At 44.0% G+C, this 19118-nt stretch overlaps 1 protein-coding gene across 1 annotated transcript; it reads right to left on the bottom strand.

Moving 5' to 3' along the window:
* Positions 1-109: 109 nt before the first annotated feature.
* LOC132387449 (NACHT, LRR and PYD domains-containing protein 12-like) lies at positions 110-15777 on the bottom strand. The gene is made up of 8 exons (XM_059959807.1): positions 15562-15777; positions 14497-14668; positions 14347-14397; positions 2707-4444; positions 1234-1320; positions 908-1078; positions 585-752; positions 110-420 (listed from the first exon to the last, which is right to left on the bottom strand). The coding sequence occupies exons 1-8, from the start codon at positions 15631-15633 to the stop codon at positions 333-335; spliced, it is 2547 nt and encodes an 848-aa protein (XP_059815790.1). The 5' UTR covers positions 15634-15777; the 3' UTR covers positions 110-332.
* Positions 15778-19118: the final 3341 nt, after the last annotated feature.

Below are 19118 nucleotides of genomic sequence, written 5' to 3' on the forward strand. Positions count from 1 at the left end.
TACAAAAAAAGAACGGTTATAAATTAAACTTGGCGCGCGACCATTAAAGGGAGGGAGTTAAAGGGGAGGGCATGGATTTGGGAAAAATGTCCCCTTCCCGCGGGCGGGGATTTTCACACATTCAGATGTTCACAGGAACACTCTCAGACCGGGTCTGGGTTTCCGGAGAGATCTCAGTTCCTCCTCCCGGTCTCACTGAACCGATTCACCACATTCAGATGTTCACAGATCCACTCTCAGTCCGGGTCTGGGTTCCTGTAGAGATCTCAGTTCCTTCCCCCCGGTCTCACTGAACCGATTCCCCACGTTCAGATGTTCACACATTCAGATGTTCACACGGACACTCTCAGTCCAGGTCTGGGTTCCTGCAGAGATCTCAGTTCCTTCTCCCCGGTCTCACTGAACTGATTCCCCCACAGCCTGAAACAGACGGGAGAATAAAGATCAAATAAACAGATTACACAATAGTGTCAGTAACAGGGGACTGGGTTTAATGTTTCAACAACACTCACAGACAAATATCACCAGAAAACCCGCAGATCCGCTGATATTTTATCACATTGAACGTCAACACGAACACTCACAGAATCCACTTCAGACTCGGGAGGGTCTGTATGAGGCGGCGGAGACCGGGGACAGATCGGTCTGTCAGAGAGTTTGATCCCAGGATCAGATCCGACAGTGATGGGTTTGTACTGAGAGCGGAGACGAGATCCCCGGCAGCAGAATCTGTGAGACCGACATCCCGCAGCCTGGAGATGAGAGAGAGTGAGGGTGAAGGACACAGAGAGACAGGAGACGGTAAAAATCCCCAGTGTTTATCAGTAACATCATTACTGATCACATTAATGTTCAGTGTCAGCCACCCAGTGACTGTAAACTCAATCTCCCGCAGTCTGGTACTGACCACAGTGTCTGTATTTTACACTCCGGGTTCCTCAGAGCCGCAGACACCAGTTTCACTCCTGAATCTCCCAGTTTATTATAACTCATATTCAGCTCCGTCAGTGATCGGTTTGTACTGAGAGCGGAAGCGAGATCCTCGGCACCAGAATCTGTGAGACTGATACGGCTCAGCCTGGAGATGAGAGAGAGTGAGGGTGAAGGACACAGAGAGACAGGAGACGATACAAATTCCCAGTGTTTATTAGTAAAACAATTACTGATCACATCAATGTTCAATGTCAGACACACAGTGTCTGTAAACACAATCTCCCACAGTCTGGTACTCACCACAGTTTCTGTATTTTACACTCCGGGTTCCTCAGAGCTGCAGACACCGGTTTCACTCCTGAATCTCCCAGGTCATTCGTCCCAAGTCTAAACACAAACAGACAGATTGATGAACAAAGTGATTCAAACCGTGGGTCTGAGGGAATTTCTTTCACTCGGATATTTCAGGAAACATTAAACCCTTCAGTAAATCACTGATCGGAGTTCCCATCACTGTCAATGTCCCTCACTGCCCAGCTCCAGTGTATTTACCGAAAGTCAGTAACTTATTCTGTCAGTGTGACCCTGTAAACTCCAGATATTCTGACTTGTTTTCCGCTGGCTAGAAAAGTGTTCCTGACGTGAGAGGGTCGGGAATGGTACTGCCTAAGTTTGGAAGAATGTCCTGAACGGTGGGGGAATATCCCACGGAGAGGAAGATTAGTGAATGGAAAAGTGCCTATGGGAGACCCCACTTGAGGAAAAGGGATAAGGAAGACAGAACCTGCAGGAGGAAAAGGAATGGAGTAGTAGAAATCCGGCAGGAGGAAGGCGGGATGGGGAAGAGTTCTCACACGGGAGGAAGTGGGAAGGGGAAGAGAGATCCCAGAGGAGGAAGGGGTACGTGGATGTGAGAACCCAGAGGAGGAAGGGGCTATGTGGATGAGAGTTTCCACAGGAGGAAGGGGAAGGGGAAGAGTGATCCCACTGGAGGAATATTTCTTCACTATTCTTGGTTCGTGCGCCTGTAACGAAACCCAGTTTACCTCGGGATCAATAAATATGTATGTCTGTCTGTCTGTCTGGAAGGGGGATGGGGAAGAGAGATCCCACAGGAAGAAGTGGGGTTAGGAAGGAGCGATCCAACAGGAGGAAGGAGGATTGGAAAAAAGCTCCATCAGGACGAATGGGAATGGGGAAGAGAGATCCTACAGGAAGAAGGGAAATGGGGAAGAGAGATCGCATGGACGATAAAAATGTGAAATCATAATCCACAAGACGAGAGGATGCAGAAAAAGATTACACTGGAAGGGCTGGTCTCAACTAAGGCCCACAATCGGGAGAGGATATCGGGAGTCTGGGTATCTCTTGGTGAGCACATTCACCCAGGTGTAAAGCTATGACAGTGTGCTGACGGTCTCTTGCCCCTCACCGGGAAGGGGGTGTGAATGTCTGACCCACCTGCTTCAGTCAGTGTCGGTCTGGGTTTCAGTAACAGTCAGAAGGAACATTGTCAATGGACTAGTAGCGAGAAATACGGCCATTCCTGTAATTTAGATCATTAAATCAATGGCCGTTGTTCAATGATCTGATGAAGTCTCCAACATCCCTTCACAAGGAACCACAGAACCCTCCCGTCCTTGGGGAATTACTGACAGATCCCCTGGGCATTTGTCACAATTTGAATCATTACAGTTTTACAGAAATTCCTTAACATTGAAACGACACAATGGAGTAGTTTCACAGTTAAGAGTGACAGACAAAACGAATTACCCCAACTCCTGGCACTTGTGCAGCCCGGGTCCCAGCCGCTGGATTCCTTCACACTGAACGTGGCAGCCCTGCACGTCGAGGTGTTTTATTGTGTCACAGAACCCGATGACATGAGACAGGACCATGCAGTCAGTCGGGGTCAGTGTCATTCTACTGAATGAAAGTGTTTCCACAGATCCCAGTGCGGCCTGAGCCAGTCCACGATTCTGAGACTCAAGCAGGTAGCGTAATGTATTCAGGAGTCTCCTTTTACCAGCTTCGCTCCATGTGTTTCCACTCTGGCGTTTAACCTCCTCCTTCACCCAGTCAATCACCCGGCAGGTTGTGTGATGAGGAAATGGACCCAGAAACTCCTCCAGGCCCCGAGCTGTCATTGGAGAGGAGAGACCAGCAACAAAACGAAGAAATACCTCAAATCTCCCATCTGTCGTGTTGTGGGCTTCGGTGAGGAATTTCCGGATATTCCCGGGATGTGGATTCAGGAATTGTGCGACTGCCGCTACAAATTCTTGGATGGTGAGGTGTGGGAATGTGTACACCACACTCCGGGCAAAATCCTCTCTCTCCAAAAGCTCTATCAGGAACCCGGACAGGAACTGGGAAGACTGCAGATTGAACTTGATCAAATCTCCATCCGTAAACACAATCCTCCTCTCGGACACTCCTCTGAAGGCCATCTGACCAACGCTGAGAAAAACATCACGGGGGTTGTCAATCTCACGGCCATGGTTTTTCAGGATGTTGTAAATATAGTAGGAGTACAGTTGGGTGATGGTCTTGGGAACTCGCTGTGGGTCCATGACTCTTTGTGTGAAGAAGGGGCCCAGTGCCAGAGAAAGGATCCAGCAGTAGGAGGGGTTGTAGCTCATGGTGTACATGATCTCGTTCTCCTCCATATGTTTGAAAACAGCTGCTGCCACCGTCTGATCTTCAAAATGCCTGATGAAATACTCCTTCCGTTCCTCATCAGCAAATCCCAAGATTTCAGCCCAGACACCGATTTTCGCCTTTTCCAATAAAAGTAACTTAGTGGGACGAGTGGTCACCAGCACTGAACACCCTGGGAGCAGCTTGCCCTGGATTAAACTGTACACAATGTCAGACACTTCACACCACCACTCGGGATCTGGGCACTGGTGCTTGGGTTCTGTGTCTCTCCGACTGTCAGCAAAATCGATTCTATGTTTGAATTCATCCAAACCATCGAATATAAACAGCAATCCCTCTGGGTTCTTCCAGACTTCTCTCAGGATATTCCCAAAGTAAGGATACTGATCCAGAACCAGTTCCCTCAGGTTTATTCTGCAGTTAATGGAGTTTAAATCCCGGAATTTGAAACTGAAGACAAACTGGAACTGTTGGTATATTTTCCCAGTGGCCCAGTCATAAACAATCTTTTGTACCATTGTTGTTTTTCCGATCCCCGAAACTCCAGCCACTGCTGCCGAACACCCAGATTTGGTTTTACTCCGGGAAAAGCTGCTCTGGAACAGCTGATCCGTCCGGAGTGTTTCCAACTTTCCACAGAGATGTGCCTGTCTCCACTTCCGGTGGTCTTTGCCTCTTGCCAGCAGCTCATGTTCCACCAGTCTCCAATCTCGAACAGTAGAAATGACCGTGAGCTCAGCGTATCGATCAACCAGCTGGAAAACCTTCACCTTCTCCCTCATCAGGATCGTGTTCACTCTCAGTGTTTCAGTTTGTGACCGCAGAGTCTCCTTGTGTTTCTGTTGAACATCTTCCATCGGAACAGAGAACATAGACAAAATGTTAGATACCTCAACTCAGAACTCTGTATTTAAACATTAGCTCAAAGCTAATGCAAAATTAAATAAATCAATGGATTTTCGTAAAGAAAATTAAATTTGACTAACAAACTTCAACCCGGATAGGGAGACATCACATCACATTTCCAAATTAATTGTGCTGTGCAAGTAAGTATTTTCCTCGTAGTTTACTGACTCCCGACTGTCCCTTACTGGACAAACTCCCACTACTGCCACAGCTATCATTGATCCTGTGGAAGAACTTTCAAAGCCTCATGGGAAAGGGGCAAACAGCCCATAGGCAGGATAGGTGGGAATCCTTCCTGATGCTGCTGGCCGTTTCCCGTAGCCTTTCTATATACCTCCCTGATGGAAGGTAGGCTGGGGGTCCCGGTGATGAGTTGGTCAGGTTTGACTCCCCGTTGTAGAGTCTCCCAGTCCGCCACAGTTATGCGGCATGTTGGCCTGCCCTCTGCAGCACAGCTGTAGAAGGACGGGAGTGTAGATGTGAGTACAGATCAGACAAGGTCTGTGGAAAGGGGAGAAAGGGGTGATGCTCCTGGTCTGTGACTTTAAATACAAGTTTGAAAACCATGCCGATTACAGGTCGGGCGGTAAAGAAGAGAGCAGAGACCGAGGAATTACGGTAGCAGCTGGATCAGGATTTCAGCTGTCACAGAACAGCACAGGAATAGGCCCTTCGGCCCACAACGTTGGTGCCAGCATGATGCCACATTAAACTCGGATGTTTGAACGTTCTCTACATTTCAATAACAGTCTGCATTGTTGTTCCTTTTACCAAAATATATTACCATATATTTCCGAACACTGTATTCCGTCTGTCACTTTTTGCCCACTCTTCTAATTTGTCTGTGACCTGCTGCAATCGCATTGCTTCCTCAGCACTACCGATTCCTCCAGCTATCTTCCTATCATCCGCAAACTTTGCCACAAAACCATCAGTTCCATTATCTAAATCACTGGCAAACAATCTGAAAAGTAGCGGTCCCAATACTGATCGCTGATGAAAACCACCAGACATTGGCAGCCAAACAGAAATGCTCCTTTTATTCCCTCTCCCTGCCTCCTACCCGCCGTATGGTACCCTCCTACCCTTTGTCCACCCTGCTTGGTATTTACTCAATGAGCTCGAGCACATACGTCAGACAACATTTCCCGTCACAGAAGCCATGCTGACTTTGACATATTTTATCATTAGGTTCCAAATGCCACAAAACCTTAATAATAGACTCGAACACATTCTCAAACACTGAGGTTAGACTAACTGTCTTATAATTCCATTTCCTTTGCCTTCCACACTTCTTTAAGTTTCTTTGCTACGTTTTGTTAGATTTTAAAAAGCTTCCGAATCATCCAACTTCCCACTCACTTTTGTTACTTTACATGGCGTTTCCTTCGCTTTTATGCGGACACTAATTGATTCTGAAGGACTCCTTTACATTAAGCACCCTGAACAATAAGTACTCCTGTTTGAGTTCTGTTGGGTGGGAGGGCCTGCCTGGCGGAAGCAACAGTGGCCGTGCCTCTGGCACAGTCCGGCCCTATGGCTCAGAAGGGTAGGGAAAGGAAGAGAGTGATAGGGGACTCAAAAGTTAGGGCCTCAGACAGGCGGTTCTGTGGACACAGTAAAGAGAATCGGATGTTAGTTTGCCTCCCAGGGTCCAGGATGTTTCAGATCGCGTGCACGATATTCTGCAGAGGGAGGGGGAACAGCCAGACGTCTTGGTACATATTGGTACCAATGACATAGGTAGGAAACGGGAAGAGGTTCTGTAAACAGGCTACAGTGAGTTAGGAAGGAAGTTGAGATGCAGGACCGCAAAAGTAGTAATCTCGAGATTACTGCCTTTGCCACGTGACAGTGAGTATAGGAATAGGATGAGGTGGAGGATAAATGCGTGGCTGAGTAATTGGAGCAGGGGGCAGTGATTTAGATTTCTGGATCATTGGGACCGCTTTTGGGGCAGGTGTTACCTGTACAAAAAGGACTTGAACCCCTGCACTTGAATCCCGGGGGGACCAATATCCTGGCGGGGAGGTTTACTTATACTACTGGGGAGAGTTTAAATTAGAATTGTTGGGGGATGGGAACCAATCTGAAGAGACTGGGGAAGTGGAGTTTGGCTAACAAATAGAGAAAGCTTGGAGACAATGTGTGAGGGAGGATGGGCAGGTGATATAGAAGGGATGCGCTCAGACCGACGGTTTGAGATGTATCTATTTTAACTCAAGGAGTGTTGTGAACAAAGCGGATGAGCTTAGAGCATGGATGAGTACTTGGAGCTTTGATGTGGTGTCCATTACAGAGACTTTGATGGCTCAGGGACAGGATTAGTTTCTTCAAGTGCCGTGTTTCAGATATTTCAGAAAGAATAGGGAGGGAGGCAAAAGAGGTGGGGGCACGGCATTGTCGATCAAAGATAGTTTCACGACTGCAGAATAAGTGGACATCATGGAAGGATTGTCTACCGAGTCAGTGTGGGTGGAGGTTAGGAACAGGAAGGGGGTAAATAACGCTACTGGGTGTTTTTTATAGGCCGTCCAATAGTAACAGGGATATCGGGGAGCAGATTGGGAAACAGATCCTGGAATGTTGTAATAATAACAGAGTTGGCGGGAGATTTTAATTTCCCAAAAATCGACTGCCATCTCCCTAGAGCAAAGGGTTGAGATGAGGTGGAGTTTGTTAGGTGTGTTCAAGAACATTTCTTGACACAATGTTTAGATAAGCCTATAAGAAGAGAGACTGTACTTGATTTGGTATTTGGAAATTAACCTTGTCGAGTGTAAGATATCTTATTGGGAGAGCATTTCGGAGATAGTGATTATAATTCTATCTTCTCTACAATAGCGTTGGAGTGAGATAGGAACAGACAAGTTAGGAAAGTGTTTAATTGGAGTAAGGGGAATTATGATACTTTCAGGCAGGAACTTGGAAACATATTTGGGAATAGAAGTTCTCAGGGAAAGTACGGAAGAAAGGTGGCAAATGTTCAGGGGATATTTTTGTGGATTTATGTATAGGAACGTTGCAATGAGACAGGGAAGTTATAGTAGGGTGCAGGAACCGTGGTGCTAAAAGGCTGTAATAAACCTGATCAAGATGAAAAGAAGAGTTTACGAAAGGTTCAGCGAGCTAGTTAATGTTAGAGATCTAGAAGATTATAAGGCTAACAGGAAGCAGCTTAAGAAGGAATTTATGAGAGTGACAATAAGTGGCCATGAGAAGGCCTTGGCGGGCAGGATTAAGGAAAATCCCAACCCATTCTACAAGTATGTGAAGAGCAGGAGGATAAGACGTGAAAGAATAAGACCTATCAAATGTGACAGTGGGAAAGTGGGTATGGAACCGGGGAAAATAGCAGGGATACTTAAAGAATACTTCACTTTAGTATTCACTGTGGAAAAGGCTCTTGGTGATAATAGTGACGACTTGCAGCAGGTTGAAAAACTTGAGCATGTAGATATTAAGACAGAGGATGTGCTGGAGCTTTTGGAAAACATCAAGTTGGATAAGTCGCCGGACCCGGATGGAAAGTACCCCAGGATACTGTAAGAGGCGAGATAGGAGATTGCTGAGCCTCTGGCGATGACCGTTGTATCATCTCTAGGGACGGGAGAGGTTCCAGAGGATTGGAGAGTTGCGAATGTTGTTCCTTTATTCAAGAAAGGGATTAAAGATAGACCTGGAAATTATAGAGCAGTGAGTCTTATCTCAGTGGTTGGTAAGTTGATGAAGATCCTGAGAGGCAGGATTTATGAACATTTGGAGAGGTATAATATGATCGGGAATAGTCAGCACGGCTTTGTCAAGGGCAGGACGTGCCTGACGAGCCCGATTGAATTTTTTTGAGGATGTGACTAAACATATTGATGAAAGAAGAGCAGTAGATGTAGTGTATATGGATTTCAGCAAGGCATTTGATAGATACCCCATGCAAGGCTTATTTAGAAAGTAAGGAGGCATGGGATCCAGGGGGATATTGCTTTGTGGATCAAGAACTGGCTTGCCCACAGTAGGCAAAGAGTGGTTGTAGACGGGTCATATTCTGCATGGAGGTCGGTCACTAGTGGTGTGCCTCAGGGATCTGTTCTGGGACCCTTACTCTTCGTGATTTTTATAAATGACCTGGATGAGGATGGGGAGGGATTGTGTAGTAAGTTTGCTGATATCCCTAAGGTTGCAGTTGTTGTGGACAGTGTGCAGAGATGCCAGAAGTTGTAGCGGGACATTGATAGGATGCAAAACTGGGCCGAGAAGTGGCAGATGGAATTAAATCCAGATAAATGTGAGGTGGTTCATTTTGGTAGGTCAAATATGATAGCAGAATATAGTATTAATGTTAAGACTCTTGGCAGTGTGGAGGGTCAGAGGGATCTTGGGGTCCGGGTCCGAGTCCATAGGACGCTAAACGCTGCACAGTTTGACTCAATAGTTAAGAAGGCGTAAGGTGTATTAGCCTTAATCAATCGTGGTATTGATTTAGGAGCTGACAGGTAACATTGCAGCCATATAGGACCCTGTTCTGACCCCACTTGGAGTACTGTAAACTGGAGGAAATCTGCTGATGCTGGAAATTCCAGCAACACACACAAGATGCTGGTGGAACGCAGCAGGCCATGGAACATGTATAGGAAGAAGTACAGACGGCCTTTCAGTCCGAGACCATTCGTAAGGACAATCTGAATGAAACGATAGTAAGATTTGAAAGTAGGAGGGGCAGTTGGGAAATCCGAAATGCTAGAAGACAGCGGGGGAGGGGTGAAGTTAAGAACTGGAAAGGTGAGTAACAAAAGGGATACACAGCTGAAGAAGGGAAAGGATCATGAGTCGGGAGACCTAGGGAGAAAGAAAGGGAGAGGGGAGCAGCAGAGGAAGATGAAGAACAAGCAAGGAGTGATTGTGAGAGGGACAGAGAGAGAAAAAAAGGGCAGGAATGAATAAATAAATTTGGGATGGGGTAAGAAGGGGAAGAGGGGCAGTAACGGAAGTTAGAAAAATCAATGTTCATGCCATCCGGTCGGAGGCTACCCAGACGGAATATAAGATGTTATTCCTCCAACCTGAGCGTGGCTTCATTTTGATAGTAGAGAAGGCCATGGATAGACATATCAGGATGAAAATGGGACGTGGAATTAAAATGTGTGGCCACTGGAAGATGTTACCTTCTCTGGCGGACAGAGCTTAGGTATTAAGCGAAACGGTTTCCGAGTCTGCGTCGGGTCTCACCAAAATATAAAAGGCCACACCCGGAGCACCGGATGCAGTAAACCACACCAGCCGACTCACAGGTGAATAGTCGCCTCACCTGGAAGGACTATCTGGAGCCCTGAATGGTGGTGCTGGAGGAAGTGAAAGGGCAGGTGTAGCACTTGTTCCGCTTACAAGGATAAGTGTCAGGAGGGAGATCGGTGGGAACGGATGGGGGGGGGGACGAGTGGACAAGGGAGTCGCATAAGGAGCGATCCCTGTGAAAAGCAGAAAGAGAGGCTGAGGGAAAAATGTGCTTGGTAGTGGGATCCCGTTGGAGGCGGCGGAATTTATGAAGAATTTTACGTTGGACCTGGAGGCTGGTGGGGTGGTAGGTAAGGACAAGGGGAACCCTATCCCGAGTGGGGTTGCGGGTGGATGGAGTGAGGGCAGATGTTCGGGAAATGGGAGTGATGCGTTTGAGAACAGAGTTGATGGTGGACGAAGGGAAAACCCTTTGTTTAAAAAGGGAAGACATTTCCTTCGTCCTGGAATGAAAAGCCTCATCCTGAGAGCAGATGCGGCGGAGACAGAGGAATTGCGATAAAGGGATTGCACTTTTGCAAGAGACAGGGTGGGAAGAGGAATAGTCCAGGTAGCTGTGAGAGTCTGTAGGCTTTTATTAGATAATAGTAGATAGACCATCTCCAGAGATGGAGACGGAAAGATCAGGAAAGGGGAGGGAGATATCGGAAATGGACCAGGTGAATTTGAGGGCAGGGTGAAAGTTAGAGGCAATGTTAATGAAGTCGACGAGCTCAGAATGCGTGCATTTTGCTACCCCTGTTCTCCCTCACATAACATTTTTTAGCTAAGTTTGTCTTTCATTTCAGAAATTCTGCTGACATTTTTTCAATCCATTGGACGTCATTCACATATTCTGTGCGCTCCTGTATATCAGCTCCCGGCTTTCATCAGTGACTACGAATGGAAGGGAGAGGCAGGCAGAACAGAAGAAGAGCAGTGTATAAAAAGGCGTCACACGCCCACGTTGGCATTCGTTTCAGTAATGACTGATCTTTGCCGGCATGCATAGTCTTTCAATGCCAGTTCCGAAAAGCTCGATATAGCTCTAACGTCAGGTTTTTGTTTTCAATGTGCACGGGCTGTTTCTGACGATCTGCCTCTCAGAGAACGCGGTGTCAATGCAATTCAAATAAAAGCAGGAGATATTTGTGTGGAGTTCTGTATAGGTACGTTCCAATGAGACAACGAAGTTATGGTACGGCACAGGAACTGTGGTGTATAAAGGCTGTAATAACTCTCGCCAAGAAGAGACGAAAAGTTTAAAAAAGGTTCAGCGAGCTTGGTAATGTTAGAGATCCAGAAGATTATAAGGCTGATAGGAAGGAGCTTCAGAAGGAAATTAGGACAGCCAGAAGGGGCCGTGAGAAGGCAGTGGTGGGCAGTATTAAGGAAAACCCCAAGGCATTCTACAAGCACAAGAGCAAGAGGATAAGACGTGAAAGAATACGACCTAACAAGTGTGATAGTGGGAAAGTGTATATGGAACCGGACGAAATAGCAGAGGTACTTAATGAATACTTTGCTTTAGTATTCTTGGTTAATTTAATGATGACTTGCAGCAGACTGAAAAGCTGGAGCATGTAGATATTAAGAAAGAATATGTGCTGGAGCTTTTGGAAAGCATCCAGTTCGGTAAGTAGCCAGGACCAGATGAGATGTACCACAGGCTACTGTGGGAGGCGAGCGAGGAGATTTCTGAGCCTCTGGCGATGATATTTGCATCATCAAAGACGACGGGAGAGGTTTCAGATGATTGGAGGGTTGCGAGTATTGGCAGTGGAGAGAGTGCAGGAAATTGAAGACCACTGAATCTTACTTCGCTGGAGGGCAAGTTGATGGAGAAGATCCTGAGAGGCAGGATTTATGAACATTTGAAGAGCTATAATATGATTAGGAATAGTCCGCATGGCTTTGTCAAGGGCAGGTAGTGGATTTCAGCAAGGCATTTGATAAGGCACCCCATGCAAGGCTTATTGAGAAGGTAAGGAGGCATGGGATTCAACGGGACATTGTTTTCTGGATCCAGAACTTGCTTGCCCACAGAATGCAAAGAGTGGTTGTAGACTGGTTATATTCTGCATAGAGATTGGTGACCAGTGGTGCGCGTCAGGGATCGGTTCTGGAACCCCAACTCTTCGTGATTTTTATAAATGACCTGGATGGGGAAGTGAAGGGATGGGGTAGTAAGTTTGCTGATGAGAAAATGGTTGGAGGAGTTGTGTACAGTGTGGACGGCTGTCAGACGATACAGCGGGACATTGACATGATGCAAAACTGTGCTGAAAAGTGGCAGATGGAGTTCAACCCAGCTAAGTGTGAAGTGGTTCATTTTAGTAGGTCAAATATGATAGCAGAATATAGTATTAATGGTAAGACTTGGCAGTGTGATCTTGGGGATCTTGGGGTCTGAGTCTATAGGACGCTCAAAGCAGCAGCGCAGGTTGACTCTGTGGTTAAGACGACGTACGGTGCATTGACCTTCATCAACTATGGAATTGAATTTAGGAGCCGAGAGGTAATGTTGCAGCTATATAAGACCCTTGTCAGGTCCCACCTGGAGTACTGCTCCGTTCTGGTCACCTCACAAAAGAAAGGATGTGGAAGCCATAGAAAGGATGCAGAGGAGATTTACAATGATGTTGCCTGGATTGGGGAGAATGACTTATAAAAATAGGTTGAGTGAACTCGGCCTTTTTTCCTTGGAGCGACGGTGGATGAGAGGTGACCTGATAGAAGTGTATAAGATGATGAGAGGCATTGATCGTGTGGATGGCAGAGGCTTTTTCCCAGGACTGAAATGCTTGCCACAAGAGAGCACATATTTAAGGAGCTGGGAAGTAGGTATACAGGAGATGTCAGGGGTGAGTTTTTTTAGCAGAGCGTGATGAGCGTGTGGAATAGGCTGCCGGCAACGGTGGTGGAGGCGGATAAGATAGAGTCAGTTAACAGAATTTTGGATAGGTACATGGAGCATAGGAACATAGAAGGCTGTGGGTAACCCCAGTAATTTTCAGGTAGTGACATGTTCGGCACAACTTTTTCGGCCGAAGCGCCTCCATTTTGCTGTACGCTTTCTATGTTTCTATGTACCTAAGATCTGGGTCTCACATTGTATCAGGATCCTGACAGGAGTGTGTGGGATCTCATTGTTTGTTCAAATCCTGTCATGGTGTGCGGGATCTCACAGTGTGTCAGGAACCTGCCGGGGTTGAGTGGGGTCTCACAGTATTTAAAAACCCTGTCAGGGTTCTGTAGGGTCCGCCATTGTGATAAGACCCCGCTTTGGGTGTGTGGGGTCTCACACCATGTCAGGACCCTGCCAGGGGTGTGTGGGCTCTCACAGTGTGTCGTGACCCTGTTCGGGGCGTGTGGGGGTCTCACGGTGTGTCAGAAACCTGTCAGGGAGTGTGCGGCCTCTCAATTCGGGTGAAACAGGGATCGTAAGAAAACACTGAATTTTGAAATATTTACTTTAGAGAATGTGACAATGGTAGAAATAATGTTCTTCAATAATAAGGGAGAAAATCTCTTTCGTATTCAGAAATACGTGAGAGAACTTCACTGCCGTGTCTTCTTCCTCGGCAAACAGAATGAAGAAAAGTGAAGAACAAGTTTGTAGGCAAATTGTAGAGAATTACCAAATTCTTCGTGCAGGGAAACGGAGGGGTTTTATAGTCTGAAAGTGTACTGGAAAAGCATTAACAGAGGTGATAGAAACATGAGTAGTGTGAAAACTTCCTCTGGTGCCATTTGAAAATTAACGTCTTTGGAATTTGTTCTTGGAAATGAGATGGCTGAACGAGGGTTGTGGCTGAGATTCCTTGTGTTTCTGTTCAAGGGCTTCGAGTAATAAGCTAAAACATGGGGTACTCTAAGATTAATCATTTTTACCATATATGTCTTTCCTTCATTCTCTCCTGTATTAAATGTGCAGTTGAGTGATCCAACTCATTCTGCGATTAGGAAGCCTTACAATCTCTTGGGCGCATGCGCTGACCCGGGCTCCATTTTTACAGACACAATCTGCTTACGGATGTAATGTGTTTCTTATCCAGATGGTCACAATTTAATTAATTGCAAAATTATTTATAGATATTTTCAGTCCTTTCCATCTTCCTTGCCGCAATCCGATAACCATCGGTTTCTCTGTCCTAATTCCCATCTCTCACCCTTCCACAGTGTCCATCACACAACACATCAATTTCAGCTTCTGTGGACTGAGCTGAGGATTTTGTCCCCCATCACACCCTGACTAACACTATCTCCTCAGGACTACTGCGTGGGATATTAAACTGTATAACTTCAGCACTGTTTGTACTAAAGGAGTGCAGATGGGAACAGAGCGGGGTTCATATGCTGCTCCGCTTTGAACAGACTAGTCAGAAACTCACAAACTCTCTGCGTGGTTCCTCATGCTGTCCTGTGAAAACTCTCCCTCCAGCAAACATTTTTCCCTGTGTCTCACTGTGCGCTCTGTCATGGTGGAACATTTACCTGATCAAATCCCCGTGACTCAACAACAACATGCCCCTACATAATATCAACCTTCAGTGGAAACAGCGGTTTTTCACTCACCTTTCAGCTCACTGGGAATTTCCGGTACGGGTGGATGAACCGGAACACAACCTGTTCAGATTTAAAATAATTTATCATGTTTCAATTCCTCAAATTATAACTATGTAATGTTTGAATCCAAAATTAATTTAACCTCTGATATTATCTCACCATGTTCCTGTATTTCCTTCAGTATTTTGTCAAACTTTGGGACTTCAATCCGCATTTTCACAAAGGTTTCCCACATCACCCTCCGGGCGCGGGAGCCTTTCTCCATCACCAGGCTCAGGAGGAGTTTAGAACTGTCCGCCCGCTCTCCCTTATCAGCGAGATCAGAGATTTTCTGTGAAGAGTAACGGTGAACATATTGGGGACTGACAGATTCACACAGAGAATGAGAAGTAAATTATGTGCTCTGTAAGGGGATCACACTGAGCAGTCATCCGGACGGGTGCTGATCCCGTCTGGACATGGACTGTACATTCTGAGTGCAGAGCACATGGAGGGACATTCACCGTGAACCTGGTCCACCAGTCAATGAGATCCTGGCTGGTCTGTGACCGCTTCGTTAACTTGGCTCCAAAACCATAAATAATTCCTCACCGGATCTGACCGTGTAAAACAAAATCAGAAAATAACGATCACAGATGAGGAAAGAAGTCAGGAGGGTTTTTATAACAGCGTGAGCAGTCTCGGAGAAGTTGCAGAAAAGATGATGTGATTCATCTCCTCAGTCCGCCAGTGCCCAACATGACAGCGGATTACCGGCTGACACCTGATGCCTTTCCTTTCCAATGGAGGTTTATTCAGTGATTACACATTACAACATGGCCGTATTCCCCGATCCACACCGTTTGCAGTTACAGATTGTCACAGAATGATCTCCACCCAGAACAGAACACACTCGAGCTCCTGTGGCATCCGGTCGTAATGCCCCTGTTCTCACTGAATCCTGCTGTCACACTGTACACTCTTCCCGAAATAAAGATTTCTACCGTATTTCCATTTCTCGTTTATTGCAACATCATAGAACTGTTGCCTACTCGCCTCACTCGGAACATTGAGCCACCAGCAGGGGTATTTACAACTTTTTCAATCATCGCTTGAGATTAATATTTTTAAGAATTTATTTATTTCTGATTTGTTTTTATGCTCTATTATCCGATGAGTGATAGTCCCGACACCCATCAGTCCTGTGATGTGTGAAAATTCAAACCCATTCTCCCTCCCACTCACTCGATGTTCCTCTCCACTGAACTGATTCTCGGCCTTTAACGCCAGGCTCACTCCGTGCACCCCTCCTTCCATCGCCTGCTCCAGCCTGTCCCGGTAGATATCCGTCAACTGCAGCAGCTGGGAATCGTCCCAGCTTGCCAGGAGCTCGGTGATCACTGAGCTTGGACCTGTGAAGGAAAATGAGGGGCATTAAAGAAATTTCAACACCATACTGGGTAGTAACGTTCTCTCTGGAACCTAAAGATCACAACAAAACACGGGGGGGGGGGGGGGGGGTCACCTGATGACGTAGGATCGAGACGCGGGAAACCAGCGCTCCCGTAAAAAAATCAGTAAATTAATGTTTACGTGAAGAAAAGTTAGTAAATACTTTCAAAAAGTTACTTATAACCTACTCCAGATTGTTTCAAACTGTGTCTCATAAACAGAAGATGAAGAAAACTACTACCGTGAAGACAACGCAAGTTGGAACAGAATCAAGGGCCACTGCTGCCAGAGAACCGCGGGTTCAGGTACATTTCACCTGCGGTGATACAGAACAGGAAACTGTGGCAACATCGACCATTTCTAAAGAAAAAGACCAACAAGAACTGCGCAAACGTGAAGGAAGGAGCATGCGCAAACGCGAGCAACAGAACCACAAATCCCAGTTACGATTGAAACCGGAAGTGAATGTGAATCTGAGGCCGATTCGGATTCTCTTGATAAAAAAGTTTTTCTGGAAATATAGAAAAAACTTTGATGCAAACAGTGTGTAAATTAGAAAAATTAAACGCATTAAAAGAAATCAAAAAAAGATAAATATGGAGATTATGTTTGATAAAATGATAAAAAGACCGGAAAAAATAGGAAGAGAATTATAGACTTGGAAGTCAGAACGGAAGACATGGTTGAAAGAATTAATAAAACGGAAAATAATATCTCTGCCTGGACATTAGAAAGAAAACAATTGTTGGAAAAAGTGGATAAGCTAGAAAACTTGAGCAGTCGAAAAAATATTAAGATTGTTGGGCTTAAAGAAGATACAGAAGGCGAAGATACAATAATTTTTTTTCAAAAATGGATCCCTGAAAACTTGGAAATGGAAGAAGAAACTCTAATTCAAACTGAAAGGGCTCATAGAGCCGGAAGATCAAGACCTCAAGCTGATCAAAATCCTCAATCAATGTTGATAAAATGCTTAAGATACCGAGATAAAGAAAAGATCCTGAAGGCGGCTGCCCAATGTGCTAGAAAGAGTAAAGGGACATTGGTGATAGAAGGGAAAGCAGTTCTTTTCTATCCTGATATAAGTTATAACCTTTTGAAGAGAAAGAAGGAACTTAACCCAGTGAAAAGAGCTTTATGAGAAAAGGGTTATAAATTCATAATGCGTCACCCAGCAACAGTGATAATTTTTTTTTTGGAGGATGGAAAAAGATTTTTTACCGATTATCGAGAAGCGGAGGAATTCGCACGAAAACTCCTCGTTATTCGCTAACTACACATAGAGATTTCCAAGCGTAATGGATTAAAGATGAAGTCAGAGACAGTGAATGGAATTGATGGACATTTAAGTATGATACAGGGAGCGAAAGGCAAAATTTGAGAAATATTAATTGTGAGTAGTATTTTTTTCTTTTTTTCTTCTCATATATATACTTTTTTATGTCGCGGGGGAGCTGGGGGAGCTTTGGATCGATTGCTACGGGATTCACGTGTGTAGTCATGGCGATTGCCAAGACCCGTACAACAGAGAGGGGTAATGTTGTGTTCTTTTTTATCCACAACATTTGTAGGGGGGTATTTTGTTTTTTTTTTCTTTATAATCTATTTTTCTTCTAGCTTTCTTTTTTTGCCTGGATGATCGGTGGGGCACACATAGCAACATGGTTAATTTTATAAAGATTCCCCAAGGTACCACGAAAGTTGAAAGATTAGGTATTATTATATATTGGAGTAACCCAATTAAAAATAATGACTAATATACTAAATTTTTAAAGTTTTAATGTTAATGGGCTTAATGGACCGGTGAAAAGAAGAAGAATCTTAACACACATTAAAAAAAAATGAAAATACATATACCTTTTTTTCAAGAAACACACTTAAACACACTTATGAAAGAATATCAGAAATTAAAAGGAGATTGGGTTGGAAATGTTATTGCAGCTTCATTTAACTCACAGGGGAGAAGAGTTGCAATTTTGGTTAATAAAAATTTGCCAATTACAATACAAAATGCATTAATTGTTTCGGCGTGTAGATATTTAATTATACATTGTCAATTTTTTTCAGAACTTTGGACTCTTATGAATATTTATGCACCAAATGAAAATGATGTAAAATTTATACCAGGTCTGTTTGAATTTGGTTAACGCAAATGACAAAATATTAATAGGTGGAGATTTTAACTTTTGTCTAGATCCAGTTTTAGATAGATCAACAAAGGTTCTCAAAAAATCAAAAGTAGCAAAATTAATTTTATCATTGATGAAAGATTGGTATATGGAGAAGTAACACAAAAGTAAGAGATTACTCATTTTATTCAATTAGACATAACTTATTCAAGAATAGATTTTTTTCCTATTAATGAATATTCAAGACAGAGTGAAAAATATGGAATATAAAGCAAGAATATTGTCAGGTCATTGATAATGACAATGATAATGATAGATAAAGAGGAATCAATTTATAGATGGAGATTTAATTCAATATTACTAAAACGTCAAGATTTTAGTGATTTTATAAAAAAGCAGATTCAGTTCTTTTTAGATACAAATTCACATTCAGTTGATGATAAATTTATATTGTGGGAAGCAATGAAGGCATATTTGAGAGGTCAGATAATAAGATACTTCTAAAATTAAGAAGGAATATATGATAGAAATAGATCAATTGGAAAAAGCGATTACAAAATTAGAAAAAGAATCTCAAAAATATATGGCAGAAGAAAAACGAAGACAACTTGTTAATAAGAAGTTACAATATAATACACTTCAGATATATCGAACGGAAAAAACAATTATGAGAACTAAACAGAGATATTATGAACTAGGTGAAAGATCACATAAGGTTCTTGCTTGGCAGTTAAAAACAGACCAGACTTCTAAAAAGATGAATGCAATTCGAACAAGAGTAAATAAAATTAATTATAAACCTTTAGAAATTAATGAAACTTTTAAGAATTTTTATTCTGAACTGTATAAATCAGAACCACAAAATGATAATGTCAAGATAGAAAGGTTTTTATCACAAATAACTCTTCCAAAATTGAATTCAGAAAAACAGAAGGGATTAGATATGCCTTTTATATTAAAAGTGGTCGAAGAAGCTCTATGATCATTTCAAAGTAATAAATCCCCAGGAGAAGATGGATTTCCGCCTGAATTTTATAAAAAGTTTAAAGATTTATTAATTCCTCCTTTTATGGAGTTAATACACCAAGCGGAAAGAATACAAACTTCCAGAATCTTTTTCGACAGCTATTTTAATAGTATTGCCAAAAAAAGATAGAGATCTTTTAAAGCCAACATATAGACCTATTTCTTTCTTAATCACTGACTATAAAATAATAGTAA

Source organism: Hypanus sabinus, unplaced genomic scaffold, assembly GCF_030144855.1.
Source record: "Hypanus sabinus isolate sHypSab1 unplaced genomic scaffold, sHypSab1.hap1 scaffold_1868, whole genome shotgun sequence".
Classification (NCBI taxonomy): Eukaryota; Metazoa; Chordata; class Chondrichthyes; order Myliobatiformes; family Dasyatidae; genus Hypanus; species Hypanus sabinus.

Excerpts from the sequence above, each read along its gene's own strand:
- LOC132387449 (XM_059959807.1), bottom strand. The coding sequence starts at position 15,633 with ATGGAAGGAGGGGTGCACGGAGTGAGCCTGGCGTTAAAGGCCGAGAAT. Across the intron at positions 4,445-14,346 it reads AATTCCCAGTGAGCTGAAAG|ATGTTCAACAGAAACACAAG; the intron begins GTGAGTGAAAAA and ends TTCCGATGGAAG. Across the intron at positions 1,321-2,706 it reads CACAAGTGCCAGGAGTTGGG|ACTTGGGACGAATGACCTGG; the intron begins GTAATTCGTTTT and ends GTTTGTGTTTAG.